The sequence below is a fragment of the Pygocentrus nattereri genome, chromosome 5 (assembly GCF_015220715.1).
Source record: "Pygocentrus nattereri isolate fPygNat1 chromosome 5, fPygNat1.pri, whole genome shotgun sequence".
Lineage (NCBI taxonomy): Eukaryota > Metazoa > Chordata > Actinopteri > Characiformes > Serrasalmidae > Pygocentrus > Pygocentrus nattereri.
In genome coordinates this window covers 1011727-1032515 of record NC_051215.1, presented here as the reverse complement: position 1 = coordinate 1032515, position 20789 = coordinate 1011727, and the positions used below count along the sequence as shown (strand labels likewise).

Genomic DNA, 20789 nt, shown 5'->3' with positions numbered 1-20789 from the left:
TTAATATTTATTATTTTGGAACTACTATGAATGAATAGCTAGCCGATATAAACCTAATGTGTATGTGATGCAGTTATGAGAGTGAAGAAAAACTATTACTGCCGCTGTAACTGTATTTTTGTAGCACTGTATGCGGATATTGTAGTCTTGGCCGTGAGCAGCAGTGGCCAGTGAGTGTGAGGTCACCTCGTTCCTCCTGGTCTTTAAAATGCCACCAGTAGCCTTTGGACGGGTGATAACGGCAGAAGGACATGGCCTCATCGAACGCTGACTGAATACCGTGCACAGCCGACAGCTAAACACAACACAGGTGATCATTTTTACTGACCTTATTCATCTACATGAGTGTCCAACAAACATCGTAACCTCTTACAGTGGAACTCCATCTACTTTTCGAACATCCGGCACAGTTAAGTGGTTAATAAGGAATACGTTATGAATAAACGGCGATGACATCGAGACATTGCTTAACGATAGGTGGAAAAATAGTCCCCAAAGAAAACTCATTATTCCAGATTTTCCACTGTTTTCCATCATCAACATTCCATATAAGCTCAGAAGACTCGTGTAGGTTCTCTGGTGGTTCTGGATGGTAAATAAAGTGTCTATATCTGTGTTGTAGTCATGGCGACCACATGACTACAGATGAAAACTCACCACTCTGGAGCTGATGACTGAGCCGAGGTCTGGGGCCTGATAAACCACACCAGCGATGATGTAATAATCAGCCAGGGGGACGACTGCGGACAGACAGACGGGGTCAGAGAGATGCAGCTCTTGCTTTTCAAGTCCCTCAGTCCCCCCTTACCTCACAAGTAGTCCATCAGCTGAGACGTGTCCGCCTTAGTTTTGGCACTGGAGCTAGGAGGATAGCGTAGCTAACAAGTAACAGAAGCTAATAGCCCACCAATTAACATCATGCCTGAATTATCAGTGTGGAGTTATTCAGCATCTCTAATAGTCCCGATTATGGTGAATAAATATTTATATAAATCTCACTGTGATCAATAAACATGGACGAAGAGACGAAGACCTCCCGGGTGGTGTAACTGCCTTGGCCCTATCAACAGGAGATCAACAGGAGATGGTCAGAAAATGAATAGGAGATCATCAGAAAGTCAACAGGAGATCATCAGGAGATCATCAGGGGATCAACAGGAGATTGTCAGGAGATCACCAGGAGATCATCAGAAAATCAATAGGAGATCATCAGAAAGTCAACAGGAGATCATCAGGGGATCATCAGAAGATCAACAGGAGATCATCAGGAGATCATCAGGGGATCAACAGGAGATTGTCAGGAGATTGTCAGGAGATCACCAGGAGATCATCAGAAAATCACCAGGAGATCGACAGGTGAACAACAGGAGATCGTCAGGAGATCACCAGGGGATCATCAAAAAGTCAACAGGAGTTCATCAGGTGATCAACAGGAGATCGTCAGGAGATCAACAGGAGATCGTCAGGAGATCAACAGGAGATCATCAAAAAGTCAACAGATCATCAGAAAATCAACAGGAGATCAACAGGAGATCATTAGGGGATCAACAGGAGATCGTCAGGAGATCAACAGGAGATCATCAAAATGTCAACAGATCATCAGAAAATCAACAGGAGATCATCAGGTGATCAACAGGAGATTGTCAGGAGATCAACAGGACATCATCAGGTGATCAAACAGGAGATCAACAGATCGTCAGGGGATCAACAGGAGACCAACAGATCGTCAGGGGATCAACAGGAGATCATCAGGGGATCATCAGAAGATCAACAGGAGATCACCAGGAGATCATCAGAAAATCACCAGGAGATCGTCAGGAGATCAACAGGGGATCGTCAGGAGATCAACAGGGGATCATCAAAATGTCAACAGGAGATCATCAAAAAGTCAACAGGAGATCATCAAAAAGTCAACAGGAGATCATCAAAAAGTCAACAGGAGATCATCAAAAAGTCAACAGGAGATCATCAGAAGATCAACAGGAGATCGTCAGGAGATCAACAGGAGATCATCAAAAAGTCAACAGATCATATGAAAATCAACAGGAGATCATCAGGAGATCAACAGGAGATCATTAGGGGATCAACAGGAGATCGTCAGGAGATCAACAGGAGATCATCAAAATGTCAACAGATCATCAGAAAATCAACAGGAGATCATCAGGTGATCAACAGGAGATTGTCAGATCAACAGGAGATCAACAGGACATCATCAGGTGATCAAACAGGAGATCAACAGATCGTCAGGGGATCAACAGGAGATCAACAGATCGTCAGGGGATCAACAGGAGATCAACAGCTGATGTAACAGAGCTGGTGGGTAGTGTCTCCTCGGAGCAGGTTGAGCTGTACAGTGCCGCTGTGATAGCAGCAGTTTGAAAAAGACTTGGAGGAAGCCTCTGCTTACCTTTCCCCTCCTAGAGCTGGTGGGGTCAGGTGATTGGGGGAGTCTGAACTAGTGGGGGGGGTGGACCAATTTTCTCCCCAGTTGGTCTAAATTAGGGAGAACATTTTGGGGGAAGAAAGCACAGAGAAAACTCAGGCTTCAGGGTGGCTGCCAGTGTTTTTAGCTATGCTGCGTTTTATTCCGTGTCAGAAACCACAGAATCAAGTCTACTGAAGATGCTGAGCACCTCCACACAGTCTGGGACGAGTGTGTAGTTGATGATAATCAGTGGCCTGCTGGCTTCCATTAGGGCCAAAACTCAAAAAGCTTCAGACACCACAGCGTGACCGACCAACGTTTGCTGCGGTGGGAGGACTTTATAAACGAGTTTTTGGTCAAACTATCGTTTTAACCGTGCACTGACTTTCAGAATTAGTGCCTCTGTTGAAAACAGAGGTGACCTCACCTTGTGTGGGCGACTGTCTCTGCTGTTTTCTGATGATGTAGAGGATGGGCTCCTGAGCGTGAAGCAGTATATACTCCACCCCAACCATCTGACTACAAAACACACATGAAGCGCAGTGTAAACGACAGATCCCAGCCCTCTGTGAAGCACCGAGGTGAGATAAAACACAGAACTGGGGGAAGACATTCTGCACAATGACGGATACGGACCAAAAACAACAGAAATGAGCATAAAAGTCACCTAATCTTGTTGGTCATCACCACTAAGAACATATTCAGGCCATGAGAACTGGACCGTGCTGTTTGCATCACCCCATTTAAGACACACTAAGTAATCATTTCAGAGTGAATTCCCTTCACTAACTGGCCGAACTTCCTCAGTAACAGCAGTCCTGTTCAAATCCACATCTCAGTAATGTAGTAACAAAACCACCTGTAGACTCTGTAGATTCTGACCACCTCCTCGTTTCTACACTCACTGTCCACTCTATCAGCTCCACTGACCGTATAGCTCCACTCTGTAGTTCTACAGTTACAGACTGTAGTCCATCTGTTTCTCTGATACTCTGTTACCCTGTTCTTCAGTGGTCAGGACCCCCATGGACCCTCACAGAGCAGGTACTATTTGGGTGGTGGGTCATTCTCAGCACTGCAGTGATGCTGACGTGGTGGCGGTGTGTTAGTGTGTGTTGTGCTGGTGCAAGTGGATCAGACACAGCGGTGCTGCTGGAGTTTTTAAACACTGTGTCCACTCACTGTCCACTCTATTAGACACTCCGACCTCATCGGTCCACCTTGTAGATGTAAAGTCAGAGACGACAGCTCATCTGCTGCTGCACAGTTTGTGTTGGTCATCCTCTAGTCCTTCATCAGTGGTCACAGGACGCCGGCCACAGGACGCTGTTGGCTGGATATTTTTGGTGGGTGGACTGTTCTCAGTCCAGCAGTGACACTGAGGTGTTTTAAAAACTCCAGCAGCTCTGCTGTGTCTGATCCACTTGCACCAGCACAACACACACTAACACACCACCACCACGTCAGTGTTACTGCAGTGCTGAGCAGTAAGTGGAGCTGATGAAGTGGACAGTGAGCGTAGAAACAAGGAGGTGGTCATAATAAAGCATTATTGAAATATACGATCAAACTGAGCTGGTCAGCGATTCTGTTTGCAGCCTCTTATTTGCTTGTCCAGCCATCTCAGTTAGACTAATATCCACCGGTGCAAATGTGATGGATTAACCTACTTCAGGTGGTCCAGAGTCAGCCTCTGCATCTTCACCACCTCGTTGTTGCATGTTCGGTCGTAAAAAGGGTTGCTACGTTCGGAGAAGTAGTCGAGAACGTTGCCTGGGTTTAGGATGGGGACCCAGCCGCTGTCCACCCACGAGACGCCCAGCAGGTTGTCTGGAAAGCAGAAAGCAGTCAAAGCATCTCGTGAAAGCAGATTACTGTAAAAACAGTCGATGGCCAGAAGCTTATGGAAAAAAATGAAAATAAAAACACTGCGGCGCTTTTTACACAGCACATCTTTAACGGCAGTTCACAGACGTCTTTACAGGGACACGGAAGCTACACGTAGGGAGAAAAGCACAAATAACGAGTAAATAAAAGACGCACTCTTCAAAAGGAAAACTGAAAATGAATGACTAGAAAACTGACTCCCTGAGGAGGAACCCTTCATGAACCCATAACAATAATCGATCAATCAATCAATCAACCTTTATTTTGACCCGGAAGTACATTGAGGGCATCCCTCATTTTCACTGTAGCCGAGCATTTACAAAAACACGGACCGACAGACATGACGAAGAAAATAATATCTATATTTAATCATTTTAACTTAAAAGAAAATTTAAAAATAACAGTGAAAAAAAGATAAAAATAAAACTTGAGGTTCAATTGATAAGAGATTAAGATCAGAAGAAGATAAGAATTTAATAAAATAAATAATAATAATAATCTAATAATAATAATAATAAACAACTAATTAAAATAGGTTAAAAAGTAATAAAGAACTAAGAGAAGAACTAAAACAGGAAATTATTCATTTATTCATGTTCTCTGCTTGGTGAAATGGTTCTTCAGTTTGATAACGAATGTGTTGTATTAATTGATTAAGAGACCCTTATTAGTCCCACAACGGGGAAATTTCACCTCCGCATTTAACCCATCCCTGCAGTGACACACCACACACACACTAGTGAACACACACACACACACACACACACACACACACACACACACACACACACACACTAGGGGGCAGTGAGCAGCCCTATCCACGGCGCCCGGGGAGCAGTTGGGGGTCAGGCGTCTTGCTCATGACACCTCAGTCATGGACTGTCAGCTCAGGGGATCGAACCGGCGACCTTCCGGTCACGAGGCTGGTTCCCTGACCTCCAGCCCACGACTGCCCCATTATATGTTGTATGTGGTTCTATGTAGCACCAAAAAGGGTTCTGCTATTGCTACCGTGTCAGATTTGTATGAACAGAAGATCCCTTTTTGGGTTTTCTAAAATGTTCTTATAGAACCACATACAACACGTTTTCCATCAACCCGAAGAACCCTTTCATTATGCGGAGAACCATTTAAGCACACAAATGGTTCTCTGAGAGTTTATGGTTCTATACAGAGTCAGTGTCTTTACTAAAGAAGCCTTGAAGACCCATTCTCAAATGATCAAACATCTACATGTCACTGTTCCTGGTGGTGTCCAGTAGCCACTAATGGTTTAAAAAAAAAAAGATGGTTCTACGAGTGTTCCTTAGTGAAGGGACTCGTTCTATTTAGGACCACAAGTTCTATACAGGACCATTTCATACTTGAGCGTGTATGACTTTGCATGGTGAAAAGGTTCTTCAGGTTGATGGAGAACGTGCCATATATGACTCTATCCAGAGTCCTTCTGAAAGGGGTTCTACACGGCATCAAAAAGGGTTCTTCTATCGGTACAAGCTTGACATTGCGCCAACAGCAGAGCCCTTTTTGGTGCCACTTAGAACCACACAACACGTTCTCCATCAATCCGGTCAATTTCACCAGGCAAAGAACCATTTAAGCATAAAAAAGGTTCTACACACAGCTCACGGTTCTAAATAGAACCCTTCCCTTTGCAAAAGAACCAACTTATTTAAATAGTGGGTAGGTGTCACAGTGTGAAGGACTCTAACGGTTGAACGGGTGCTCTGCTTCCAGATGCGTCTAATGGGATCTAAAGGTGTCCTACGGGAAACTAGTGGTCTGTAATGGTAACCATCAGGTTCTAATGGTAGGAGGGAAAGAAACGTTTGTAAACACATGACAGCAAAGATTAATGCGATTCACTCGTTAAAACCGAGAGTAAAAGCGCGTGAATCTAAATCATTTCAAGAAAACAAACAAATAAATAAACAAACAAACAATCGCGCGTTTCTCTGATTGGTCAGTTAGCCTGTTAGCTCGCCAGCTAGCGCTAAACAACACCGCGGAAATCGGTTTCTAACTCGACATTCCTCGCTGCGGTTTACTCGACATGCTCTACCGGTAAATCAGGAGTTCTTTAATAAACGAAGAGCCACGAAATTTCAACCCAAACCGGTAAAATCGCGTCTGTTTACCTCTCAGATCACTAGCCGCCATGTCCCGAGCGACGCGAGCCGATGACGTAGGGCATAATAAAAGTCCCGCGCCGAATTCTCAAAACCGGAATTATATAAAAAATATATGAACTGTTATTTGTAGAATTTATCTTTGGGATATAATTAGATAATTTATATATATTCATAATTGTTTTCAGAACTTTATTTGTCGTATTCAGATTTCTCAGAATGATATTTATCATTACATTCATAATTATGTCGCATTAATGTAACACTGTGATGTTCACCGTATGACGCGCACTGTCGCTGTCACGTTCAGTCAGATTATAACCGGCGCCGTGAGTGATGTCAGGTCAGAGACAGACATCAAACAGACACAGAGACTAACTGAGGACAGTCAGTGAATATTTGAGTAAATTAGTGAGTGAGTGAGTGAGTGAGTGAGTAAATGAGTGAGTGAGTGAGTGAGTGAGTGAGTGAGTGAGTAAATGAGTGAGTGAGTGAGTGAGTAAATGAATGAGTGAGTGAGTGAGTGAGTGGGTAAATTAGTGAGTGAGGGAGTGGGTAAATGAGTGAGTGACTGAGTAAATTAGTGAGTGAGTGAGTAAATTAGTGAGTGATTGAGTAAATTAGTGAGTGAGTGAGTGAGTGAGTGAGTGAGTGAGTGAGTGAGTAAATTAGTGAGTGAATGAGTGAGTAAATTAGTGAGTGAGTGAGTAAATTAGTGAGTGAGTGGGTGAGTAAATTAGTGAGTGAGTGAGTAAATTAGTGAGTGAGTGAGTAAATTAGTGAGTGAGTGGGTGAGTAAATTAGTGAGTGAGTGAGTAAATTAGTGAGTGAGTGAGTGAGTGAGTAAATTAGTGAGTGAATGAGTGATTAAATTAGTGAGTGAGTAAATGAGTGAGTGGGTAAATTAGTGAGTGAGTGAGTGAGTAAATTAATGAGTGAGTGAGTCAGTGAGTGAGTAAATTAGTGAGTGAATGAGTGAGTAAATTAGTGAGTGAGTAAATTAGTGAGTGAGTGAGTGAGTGAGTAAATTAGTGAGTGAGTGAGTGGGTAAATGAGTGAGTGAGTGAGTGAGTGAGTGAGTGAGAGAGTGAGTGAGTAAATTAGTGAGTGAGTAAATTAGTGAGTGAATGAGTGAGTAAATTAGTGAGTGAGTGAGTGAGTGAGTGAGTGAGTGAGTAAATTAGTGAGTGAGTGAGTGAGTAAATTAGTGAGTGAGTGAGTGAGTAAATTAGTGAGTGAGTGAGTGGGTAAATGAGTGAGTGAGTGAGTGAGTGAGTGAGAGAGTGAGTGAGTAAATTAGTGAGTGAGTAAATTAGTGAGTGAGTGAGTGAGTGAGTAAATTAGTGAGTGAGTGAGTGAGTAAATTAGTGAGTGAATGAGTGAGTAAATTAGTGAGTGAGTAAATTAGTGAGTGAGTGAGTGAGTGAGTGAGTGAGTGAGTGAGTGAGTGAGTAAATTAGTGAGTGACTGAGTGGGTAAATGAGTGAGTGAGTGAGTGAGTGAGAGAGTGAGTGAGTAAATTAGTGAGTGAGTAAATTAGTGAGTGAATGAGTGAGTAAATTAGTGAGTGAGTGAGTGAGTGAGTGAGTGAGTGAGTGAGTGAGTGAGTGAGTGAGTAAATTAGTGAGTGAGTGAGTGAGTAAATTAGTGAGTGAGTGAGTGAGTAAATTAGTGAGTGAGTGAGTGGGTAAATGAGTGAGTGAGTGAGTGAGTGAGTGAGAGAGTGAGTGAGTAAATTAGTGAGTGAGTAAATTAGTGAGTGAGTGAGTGAGTAAATTAGTGAGTGAGTGAGTGAGTGAGTGAGTAAATTAGTGAGTGAGTGAGTGAGTAAATTAGTGAGTGAGTGAGTGAGTGAGTGAGTAAATTAGTGAGTGAGTGAGTGGGTAAATGAGTGAGTGAGTGAGTGAGAGAGTGAGTGAGTAAATTAGTGAGTGAGTGAGTAAATTAGTGAGTGAATGAGTGAGTAAATTAGTGAGTGAGTGAGTGGGTAAATTAGTGAGTGAGAGAGTGAGTGAGTAAATTAGTGAGTGAGTGAGTAAATTAGTGAGTGAATGAGTGAGTAAATTAGTGAGTGAGTGAGTGAGTGGGTAAATGAGTGAGTGAGTGATTGAGTGAGTGAGTAAATGAGTGAGTGATTGAGTGAGTGAGTAAATTAGTGAGTGAGTGAGTGAGTGAGTAAATTAGTGAGTGAGAGAGTGAGTGAGTAAATTAGTGAGTGAGTGAGTAAATTAGTGAGTGAATGAGTGAGTAAATTAGTGAGTGAGTGAGTGGGTAAATGAGTGAGTGAGTGATTGAGTGAGTGAGTAAATGAGTGAGTGATTGAGTGAGTGAGTAAATTAGTGAGTGAGTGAGTAAATTAGTGAGTGAATGAGTGAGTAAATTAGTGAGTGAGTGAGTGAGTGGGTAAATGAGTGAGTGAGTGAGTGAGTGAGTAAATTAGTGAGTGAGTGAGTAAATTAGTGAGTGAATGAGTGAGTAAATTAGTGAGTGAGTGAGTGAGTGGGTAAATGAGTGAGTGAGTGATTGAGTGAGTGAGTAAATGAGTGAGTGATTGAGTGAGTGAGTAAATTAGTGAGTGAGTGAGTGAGTGAGTAAATTAGTGAGTGAGAGAGTGAGTGAGTAAATTAGTGAGTGAGTGAGTAAATTAGTGAGTGAATGAGTGAGTAAATTAGTGAGTGAGTGAGTGGGTAAATGAGTGAGTGAGTGATTGAGTGAGTGAGTAAATGAGTGAGTGATTGAGTGAGTGAGTAAATTAGTGAGTGAGTGAGTGAGTGGGTAAATTAGTGAGTGAGTGAGTGAGTGAGTGAGTAAATTAGTGAGTGAGTGAGTGAGTGAGTAAATTAGTGAGTGAGTGAGTGAGTAAATTAGTGAGTGAGTGAGTGAGTGAGTGAGTGAGTGAGTGAGTAAATTAGTGAGTGAGTGAGTGAGTGAGTAAATTAGTGAGTGAGTGAGTGAGTGAGTAAATTAGTGAGTGAGTGAGTGAGTGAGTAAATTAGTGAGTGAGTGAGTGAGTGAGTGAGTAAATTAGTGAGTGAGTGAGTAAATTAGTGAGTGAGTGAGTGAGTAAATTAGTGAGTGAGTGAGTAAATTAGTGAGTGAGTGAGTGAGTGAGTAAATTAGTGAGTGAGTGAGTGAGTGAGTGAGTGAGTGAGTGAGTGAGTGGGTAAACAACTGGCTCCTGCAGTCTAAATTAGAAACAGGGTGGAGAGACGAGGTGCAGAGCTCAAACCAAAACATCAAAACACACTCACACACACACACACACACACACACACAATCACACACACACAATCACACTCACACAATCACACTCACACAATCACACTCACACTCAACAATCACACTCACACACACTCACACACACACTCACGCAATCACACACACACTCACACACACACTCACACAATCACACTCACACAATCACACACACACACTCACACACACACACACTCACACAATCACACTCACACACTCACACTCAACAATCACACACACTCACACACACACTCACACAATCACACTCACACAATCACTCACACACACACTCACACAATCACACTCACACACTCACACTCAACAATCACACACACACTCACACAATCACACTCAACAATCACACTCACACACACTCACACACACACTCACACAATCACACTCACACACTCACACAATTACACTCACACAATCACACACACACACTCACACACACACTCACACAATCACACACTCACACTCAACAATCACACTCACACACACTCACACACACACTCACACAATCACACTCACACACTCACACAATTACACTCACACAATCACACACACACACTCACACACACACTCACACACTCACACAATCACACTCAACAATCACACTCACACACACTCACACACACACTCACACAATCACACTCACACACTCACACAATTACACTCACACAATCACACACACACACTCACACACACACTCACACACTCACACAATCACACTCAACAATCACACTCACACACACTCACACACACACTCACACAATCACACTCACACACTCACACAATTACACTCACACAATCACACACACACACACACACACACACACAATCACACACACACAATCACACTCACACAATCACACTCACACACTCACACAATCACACTCAACAATCACACTCACACACACTCACACACACACTCACGCAATCACACACACACTCACACACACACTCACACAATCACACTCACACAATCACACACACACACTCACACACACACACACTCACACAATCACACTCACACACTCACACTCAACAATCACACTCACACAATCACACTCACACACTCACACAATCACACTCAACAATCACACTCACACACACTCACACACACACTCACGCAATCACACACACACTCACACACACACTCACACAATCACACTCACACAATCACACACACACACTCACACACACACACACTCACACAATCACACTCACACACTCACACTCAACAATCACACACACTCACACACACACTCACACAATCACACTCACACAATCACTCACACACACACTCACACAATCACACTCACACACTCACACTCAACAATCACACACACACTCACACAATCACACTCAACAATCACACTCACACACACTCACACACACACTCACACAATCACACTCACACACTCACACAATTACACTCACACAATCACACACTCACACTCAACAATCACACTCACACACACACTCACACACACACTCACACAATCACACAATCACACTCACACACTCACATTTACATTTACATTTTCAGCGTTTAGCAGACGCTAGAGAAAGTGTCTCTGCTAGTTACCAGCAGGTCAGAGAGAGAGACGGTCCTGAGCTCAGATGCTGATAGAAACACAGTCACTGATACAGAGAGAGAAGGAGCAGAGCTGAACTCAGAACTCTGAGCCCTGCAATACAATACAGTAAACTACAATACAGTAAACTACAATACAGTAAACTACAATACACAATGCAATACAATGAAATATGATGTACAAGTGCAGCACAATATACTGCAATCAATACGTAACTCAGGGCTGATTTAAATGCTGTGTAAAGAGACGGTCTTCAGTCTGCGTTTGAAGACCACGAGAGACTCTGCTGTTCGGACAGCCAGTGGGAGTTCATTCCCCCACCTGGGCTCCAGTACAGAGAACATTCTCCACGCTGGTCTTCCATGCACGCTGAAGGATGGCGGGTCAAGCCGAGCTGTACTCGAAGCTCGAAGGGCTCGTGGTCCAGTTTGAGATTTCACCATTGCCATCAAGTCTGTAGGGGCTGGTCCATTTCTGGCTTTGTAGGCAGCATTAGGGTTTAAATCTGATGCAGCTACAGGAAGCCAGTGAAGGGACGCAGCAGTGGGGTGACGTGGCTGAACTTGGGCAGATTGAAGACGAGGCGAGCGAGTTGCAGTAGTCAAGCCTTGAGATGACCAGAGACTGCACTAGCACCTGGATGGCCTCTCGGGTGAGGAAGGGTCGGATCCTCCTGATGTTGTACAGGAGAAACCTGCATGACCGAGTCAGGTTGGCGATGTGAGTCGAGAACGATAACCGGCCGTCCAGAGTCACACCAAGACTTCTCGCCTCTACAGACGGAACAATCAGAGAGTTCTCGAATGAGATGGTGAGATCATGATGAGGACCTGTAGTTGCAGGGATGAATATCAGCTCAGTCTTGCTGGGACTGAGCTTCAGGTGGTGGGCTGCCATCCATGTAGAGATGTCAGACAGACATGCCGAGATGCGACTGGAAACCTGTGTGTCAGAGCGAGAGAAACAAAACATTAGTTGAGTGTCATCAGCATAACAGACGAGAAGAGAAGCCATGAGAAGATATTACATCACCAAGAGAGCTAGTGTAAAGAGAAAAGAGAAGAGGACCCAGGACCGAGCCTTGGGGGACACCAGTGGAGAGCCTGAATGGAGAGGATGTGAACCCTCTCCATGTTACCTGATAAGAGCGATCCTCCAGATAGGACTTGAACCACTGAACCACTTGAAACACACACACAATCACACACACACACACACACACACACACACACACACACACACACACACAGACACACACACACAGAGTCACACACTGCTCTAATTTAATGGTGGAGCGTGTTCAGACTTGTATTAAAGTGCCTTTACAGCCATTTCTATATCCAAATATTCCCACTGCTGCTAAAATATAACAGGTTCTGTTTATCTGACATTCACTATATTAAATACATTTTTAAACTTATATTTCTATAATCATCTCCATAACTCACATTGCAATACTCATTTGTTTATCATTACCATCATCATCACATCATAATCACTCTCATCACACACATTAACATGAACATCATTAACATCACTGTAACATTATCAACATCATAACTATTTTCATCACTCATATAATATTATCATAACCATCAATATCAACCTAACATTATCATCACCTTCATCATCACCCATCATCACCATCACCATCATCACACACATTACCATCAACATCATCATCATCAACATAACCATCATCACCAAAATCACAAATATCCATCATCACCATCATCACACACATTACCATCAACATCATCATCATCATCAACATAACCATCATCACCAAAATCACAAATGTCCATCACCATCACCATCATCACACACATTACCATCATCATCATCATAACCACCATCACCATCATCACACACATTACCATCATCATCATCATAACCACCATCACCATCATCACACACATTACCATCAACATCATCAACATAACCACCATCACCAAAATCACAAATATCCATCATCACCATCACCATCATCACACACATTACCATCAACATCATCATCAACATAACCATCATCACCAAAATCACAAATGTCCATCACCATCATCATCACACACATTACCATCATCATCATCAACATCATAATCATCATCACCAAAATCACAAATGTCCATCACCATCACCATCATCACACACATTACCATCATCATCATCATAACTATCATCACCATCACCATCATCACACACATTACCATCAACATCATCATCATCAACATCATTGTAACATTATCATCATCATAACCACCTTCATCACCACCCTTATCACAAATATTTCCATTACCATGACCATCAACATCAACTTGACATTATCATAGTATTCATCACCCATTACCATCATTATCATTATCATCACCATCATCACTGTCACATTATCATCAAAATAATCACCATCATCACCACCACTGTCACCATCCCCATCGTATCACTATCATTGTAATCACCACCATCATTCCAATCACCACTGTCTTCATCATTGCCACCTCAATTATCATAATCACTATCACCATCACTGTAACATCATCATCATCATCATAACTATCAACATCATTTTAACATTATCATCATAATAAACACCATCACCTTCATCACCATCACTCACCATCCCACAATCACATCACTATCACTGTAATCATCACCACCATCATTACAGTCATCACTGTCTTCATCAGTGCAATCTCGATCATCATCATCATCATCTTCTCTATTATTATCATCAACAATACTATTACAGTCACCATCACCATTATCACCCCCATCATCACCATCATCACTATCACCGTCACTATTATCATCATCATCATCAGCAGCAGCAGCAGAAACGATCACAGTCATCAGCATCACCACAACTGTTCACCACCACTAGCTTTATTGTCAATTACAATCATCATTAATATCAATTATGACCAATAATGATCATCAGACCAACCGCGCGTGCCAGGCATTTTTCCCTGCCACGCGGTCGCTTTGATCTAAGTATGAGACGTAGGGGGAGCGCGCGAGGACACGCTGTTATCTCGCGCTGTCTCATAAGGAACGCTATGCAGTCATCTCACCGTCAGCGAGGGACGGCGAGCGCCGTGTGTGTGTGTGTGTGTGTGTGTGTGAGTGAGTGTATGTGTGCGAGTGTGTTGGGGGGGGGGGGGGGGTGGGGGAATGCTTGCATGCACGCGCGAGCTCTCCTCCTCCTCCTCCTCCTGTGAGCGCGCGCCTAGCCTAGCACCATTACACACACACACACACACACACACACAAACACACACACACAGTGTGAGGGTTCCGCGCGCGCGCTGCGGGGATGCGTGCTGCTGCCCGCCGATCCTAAAAAAGGGAAATGAGCGTGGATCGCGGAGGGCTCGTGAAGCAGCAGCAGCAGCCCGCGGCGGACGCGCTGCGGCGCGCGCTCGACTTCAAGACGCAGGGCACGCAGTGCTACAGGGACAAGAAGTACCGCGAGGCCATCGGCAAGTACCACCGCGCGCTGCTCGAGATGAAGGGCCTGTGTCGCGCGCTCGGGGACCCGGACGTAGGCGCGAGGAGCGCGTGCGCCGCGCCGCCACCGCCGCCGCCGCCGCCGGGGAAGTGCAGCCTGACGGAGGAGCAGAAGGGCGCGGTGGAGAGCGCGGAGCTCGAGTGCTACAACAGCCTGGCAGGTACGCGCGCGCCACAGTTCATTAGCCTTTAATCAATATTCATTAGCCGTTTGTGTTTATTCATGAGGCGCTTTAATCAGCTCCGTCCGCGGGAGTAAAATAGGGCTGCACGATGTGGACGCGCAGCGTCGTACCGCGATACTGATAATGATAAATACCGCGGTTTGCGGTACTTCACATATATGGGCATACATGGATGAGCCATAACATTAACACACCCCTAAAAAAGAAGGTTCTTTAAGGGTTCCCAGCCGCCGTTATTGAGGCCCTCAGTTCGTCTATTTGAAATGAGCTAATAAACGAGCGTTGATGACGTTCTTATTCTATAAATATTCTCCTCAAAGGTTTAATAAGTAACAGTATTCCGATTACGGTCTTTACAGACTGGAATTTGGACTAAATCCAGATGGATGTGTATTCCCGATACGTGTGTTCTCTTGCATCCCAGCCCTGATGGCTCATTTGCATATTGCAGCTTTTTTTTAGCGGTCACTATTTCACGCAGCCTGCAGAGCAAATCCAGGTTCCCTCACAGTTTGAGCTCAGCGTCAGTAAACGCAGTCTGAGTCAGTCATGCGGATGACGTCACCGCTCGGCCGAAGCAGATGTGGAATCAGTGTGTGTTTAGTCACGATACACTGCAGCGCCCCAACATAATCACTGTAAAGCATGCTGAGGCTGGACCAGAGCTCACGAGGACCTCACTGTGCTGTGTGTGCGCAGCCTGTCTGTTACAGATGGAGCTGGTGAACTATGAGCGGGTTAAAGAGTACTGTCTGAAAGTCCTGAGGAAAGAGGGGGAGAACTTCAAAGCACTGTATCGCTCAGGTGTGGCGTATTATCACCTGGGAGATTACCACAAGGCCCTGCACTACCTACAGGAGTCGCACAAACAGCAGCCCTCAGGTACAGGCGGCTCACACATACACACACACACACACACACGTTTACATGCTTCTGTATGAAGGAGTGTATATAGTGTATAAATGTTATTTTGCTTCTACTACTATAGTGCTATAATGGAGTTCCTATATGCTAATTTATAGCTATAATGCCACTGTGTTATTATGTGCCAATAAGATTCTATGCAGTGCCACTTTGTTACTATTAGCCACTGTAGTGCTGTGCAGTGCCACTGTGTTGCTGTGCAGTGCCACTGTGTTGCTATAAGCCACTGTAGTGCTGTGCAGTGTCACTGTGTTGCTATAAGCCACTGTGTTGCTATGCAGTGCCACTGTGTTGCTATAAGCCACTGTAGTGCTGTGCAGTGCTACTGTGTTGCTATGCAGTGCCACTGTGTTGCTATAAGCCACTGTAGTGCTGTGCAGTGCCACTGTGTTGCTATGCAGTGCCACTGTGTTGCTATAAGCCACTGTAGTGCTGTGCAGTGCCACTGTGTTGCTATAAGCCACTGTATTGCTGTGCAGTGCCACTGTGTTATTATGTGCCAGTAAGATTCTATGCAGTGCCACTGTGTTGCTATAAGCCACTGTAGTGCTGTGCAGTGCCACTGTGTTGCTATAAGCCACTGTATTGCTGTGCAGTGCCACTGTGTTATTATGTGCCAGTAAGATTCTATGCAGTGCCACTGTGTTGCTATAAGCCACTGTAGTGCTGTGCAGTGCCACTGTGTTGCTATAAGCCACTGTAGTGCTGTGCAGTGCCACTGTGTTGCTATAAGCCTCTGTAGTGCTGTGCAGTGCCACTGTGTTGCTATAAGCCACTGTATTGCTGTGCAGTGCCACTGTGTTGCTAAAGGCCACTGTATTGCTGTGCAGTGCCACTGTGTTGCTATAAGCCACTGTGTTGCTGTGCAGTGCCACTGTGTTGCTATAAGCCACTGTAGTGCTGTGCAGTGCCACTGTGTTGCTATAGGCCACTGTAGTGCTGTGCAGTGCTACTGTGTTGTGATAAGCCACTGTATTGCTGTGCAGTGCCACTGTGTTGCTATAAGCCACTGTAGTGCTGTGCAGTGCTACTGTGTTGCTATAAGCCACTGTATTCCTATGCAGTGCTACTGTGTTGCTATAAGCCACTGTGTTGCTATGCAGTGCCACTGTGTTGCTATAAGCCACTGTATTGCTGTGCAGTGCCACTGTGTTGCTATAAGCCACTGTATTCCTATGCAGTGCTACTGTGTTGCTATAAGCCACTGTAGTGCTGTGCAGTGCTACTGTGTTGCTATAAGCCACTGTAGTGCTGTGCAGTGCTACTGTGTTGCTATAAGCCACTGTATTGCTGTGCAGTGCCACTGTGTTGCTATAAGCCACTGTATTGCTGTGCAGTGCCACTGTGTTGCTATAAGCCACTGTGTTGCTATGCAGTGCCACTGTGTTGCTATAAGCCACTGTAGTGCTGTGCCGTGCCACTGTGTTGCTATAGGCCACTGTAGTGCTGTGCAGTGCTACTGTGTTGTGATAAGCCACTGTATTGCTGTGCAGTGCCACTGTGTTGCTATAAGCCACTGTAGTGCTGTGCAGTGCTACTGTGTTGCTATAAGCCACTGTATTCCTATGCAGTGCTACTGTGTTACTATAAGCCACTGTGTTGCTATGCAGTGCCACTGTGTTGCTATAAGCCACTGTATTGCTGTGCAGTGCCACTGTGTTGCTATAAGCCACTGTATTCCTATGCAGTGCTACTGTGTTGCTATAAGCCACTGTAGTGCTGTGCAGTGCTACTGTGTTGCGATAAGCCACTGTGTTGCTATGCAGTGCCACTGTGTTGCTATAAGCCACTGTAGTGCTGTGCAGTGCTACTGTGTTGCGATAAGCCACTGTAGTGCTGTGCAGTGCCACTGTGTTGCTATAAGCCACTGTAGTGCTGTGCAGTGCTACTGTGTTGCTATAAGCCACTGTAGTGCTGTGCAGTGCAACTGTGTTGCTATAAGCCACTGTAGTGCTGTGCAGTGCCACTGTGTTGCTATAAGCCACTGTGTTGCTGTGCAGTGCCACTGTGTTGCTATAAGCCACTGTGTTGCTATAAGCCACTGTAGTGCTATGCAGTGACACTGTGTTGCGATAAGCCACTGTAGTGCTGTGCAGTGCCACTGTGTTGCTATAAGCCACTGTAGTGCTGTGCAGTGCTACTGTGTTGCTATAAGCCACTGTAGTGCTGTGCAGTGCTACTGTGTTGCTATAAGCCACTGTAATGCTGTGCAGTGCAACTGTGTTGCTATAAGCCACTGTAGTGCTGTGCAGTGCTACTGTGTTGCTATAAGCCACTGTAGTGCTGTGCAGTGCAACTGTGTTGCTATAAGCCACTGTGTTGCTATGCAGTCATAAGTGTAGACAGTAAATACAGTCTAGAAGTCTGAGACTTAAGTTGGCAGTCAAACTATTTCACACCATTTAATAATAAAACAATAACACAAGCATTTCACTGCTCAGAGATGAGTCACTTCACTGCTGTTCCCTGGATAAAGCTGCCGTCTGTGTTTTCTCTGTGTGTCCAACAGACACCAACGTGATCCGCTACATCCAGCTAACGGAGATGAAGATCCGTCGACTGGCGCAGCGGGAGAAGAAGGAGTCGTCGTAGTCTTTTTCCTGCTGCTCACTGCCTGATGTTCCTGCTCATGTCTGGTCAGAGAGTGATCTGATTCGCCTCAGAACTGTCTGTTGCAGCAGTGGTCACCAACCTTCTTCTAGGCAGTTTTTGGGGAGGGGTGGATCAATACTGAAGTATTGATGCATCCAAACCTGATGCTTTCTTCTGAAAACTGATTCTTACATGTAAAAAATCACCACCAAGTCTTTGTTATTAAACACAACGTATATTTAATGCTAAAACAGTAGGAAATAAATAATTATATAAATACAAGTTATTCATTTTTCAGGAGATATTTGTGAGGAGCTCAGATGTAAGATAACCTACATGCACAAGGAAGGAGCAAGTAAGTAAAAAGAAAGGAGTTTCCAAAACTAGAGTTCAAAAAGTAGTAATTAACAGAAGCTCCAGAGAAAATTAGGTTCCTAACAACCACCTGGAAGAGCTGGTCAACCCTAAAACTGTCCCCAACAGATAAACAGCACTGAAAGCTTTGATCTCTGAGAGAGAGGAGAAGATCAAGCTGCTTCAGATCTGAAAACATCCACAGGGGTTTCTGTCCATCCTTCCACTGTGAGAAGACCACACAGCGCTGTGGGTCTGAAAGGACGTGTAGCTGATCAAGAAGAACCTCGCTGAGAAAAGGAGACGGACACATCAAACAAAGAAGCTGGACGATGGACTGACCGCCCCAGAGTCCAGACCTCAGCACCACTGAATGGGTTTGATTAGTTCAGGAAATCATCAACCAGCTTCTCAGACTGAGCTTTGGAGGCGGGTCTGCAGGTTCTCTGAGGAGCTGACTGAACGTCTTTCGCTGGTTTCTCTGAAACTGAAACATGAATAACTTGCACTTAAAGGCCGTTTTGACTGGAAATGAAGGGTCTGTGACTTTTTCACAGCGCTGTATTATAGATATTTACATATTCATGTGTGTACATCATTTCCATCAACAGTTTTGTCTCTTATTTGACTTAAAGTTCACAGCTCTAGTGGTTAAAGCGAAATGATGTGCACATCTGAATCAAGAACACTAAGAACCAGCCCTGAACAGATTTCAGAATAGATCACACAAACTTCCCAGACTTGCCTTATTTTTAAACATGTGGTGTCTGGATACTGACCTCACAATGACACTGAGGGCAGTTTAGCTGCGCATTAGAGCAAAACACAAGGATTAGTAAGAGTAAAAAACACTGAACATAACATGTGTTGTGCTGGTCTGAGTGGATCAGACACAGCAGTGTTGCTGGAGTTTTTAAACACTGTGTCCACTCACTGTCCACTCTATTAGACTCTCCTACCTTGTCGGTCCACCTTGTAGATGTAAAGTCAGAGACGACAGCTCATCTGCTGCTGCACAGTTTGTGTTGGTCATCCTCTGGTCCTTCATCAGTGGTCACAGGACGCTGCCCACAGGACGCTGCCCACAGGACGCTGCTGGCTGGATGTTTTTGGTTGCTGGACTGTTCTCAGTCCAGCAGTGACACTGAGGTGTTTAAATACTCCAGCAGCACTGCTGTGTCTGATCCACTCAGACCAGCACAACACACACTAACACACCACCACCACGTCAGTGTTACTGCAGTGCTGAGAATGACCCACCACCCAAATAGTACCTGCTCTGTGAGGGTCCCTGGGGGTCCTGACCACTGAAGAACAGGGTAACAGGGTTTCAGTCTTTGATATAATTTTAAAAATACCTGTTATCCTGTACATTGTGCTGGAAAACAGGTTTTCCAGGCCCAAAATGACCTGGAAAAACGTCTGGTTCCATTGACTTACATTAAAAGTAAAGTAGTTTTTTCCTTCCTACATATACACACACACACACACACACACAGACACACACACACATACACACACACACACACACACACACACATAATAAAAACAAAAATATACAAAAAATCAAATAACAATTGGTACTGAAGAGGAAATCAATGCTGTCTAACATTCCCAGAACTGACCTCTCACTGCTGATCCGTTTAATGAAGGACCTCTCGTAGATCGGTGTTGGAGCTGAAGCTCTGCAGCTCCATCATCGCGGTTGGTGACCACTGCACTACATGCACTGTGGGGATGAATCACTGTTCATGCTACTAGCTGCACACTTCATAATCTCCTGACTGTGTTTATTGGCCCAAACTTTGGCTCGCTGCATGTGACGAGTGTGTAAAGTCAGTTTGGGTCTAAAGGTCAAGCGTGTGTCATGATCTCTGCGTGTTCTCCTGACGTGTGTGGGCTCAGGCCGTGTGCTGTCTGCTGACCGTGTGTA

General features: G+C 44.6%; 2 protein-coding genes across 2 annotated transcripts in view; one reads left to right on the top strand and one right to left on the bottom strand.

The window, feature by feature from the left end:
• The window catches only part of med6 (mediator complex subunit 6), a 9687-nt gene extending 3188 nt beyond the window's left edge, over nt 1-6499 (bottom strand). The window contains exons 1-5 of the mRNA XM_017720118.2: nt 6451-6499; nt 4096-4255; nt 2853-2944; nt 658-740; nt 187-295 (exon numbers count right to left, since the gene is read on the bottom strand). Coding sequence (XP_017575607.1) covers nt 187-295; nt 658-740; nt 2853-2944; nt 4096-4255; nt 6451-6472 — 466 coding nt within the window. The 5' untranslated portion in view covers nt 6473-6499. The remainder of the gene's footprint in view (nt 1-186; nt 296-657; nt 741-2852; nt 2945-4095; nt 4256-6450) is intronic.
• Nucleotides 6500-14474: 7975 nt separating this feature from the next.
• LOC108440930 (tetratricopeptide repeat protein 9A) lies at nt 14475-18998 on the top strand. The gene is made up of 3 exons (XM_017720132.2): nt 14475-14962; nt 15686-15868; nt 18420-18998. Exons 1-3 carry the CDS (start codon nt 14644-14646, stop codon nt 18500-18502), a joined length of 585 nt encoding a protein of 194 aa, XP_017575621.1. The 5' UTR covers nt 14475-14643; the 3' UTR covers nt 18503-18998.
• Nucleotides 18999-20789: the final 1791 nt, after the last annotated feature.

Excerpts from the sequence above, each read along its gene's own strand:
- LOC108440930 (XM_017720132.2), top strand. The coding sequence starts at position 14,644 with ATGAGCGTGGATCGCGGAGGGCTCGTGAAGCAGCAGCAGCAGCCCGCG. Across the intron at positions 14,963-15,685 it reads GTGCTACAACAGCCTGGCAG|CCTGTCTGTTACAGATGGAG; the intron begins GTACGCGCGCGC and ends GTGTGTGCGCAG. Across the intron at positions 15,869-18,419 it reads GCACAAACAGCAGCCCTCAG|ACACCAACGTGATCCGCTAC; the intron begins GTACAGGCGGCT and ends TGTGTCCAACAG.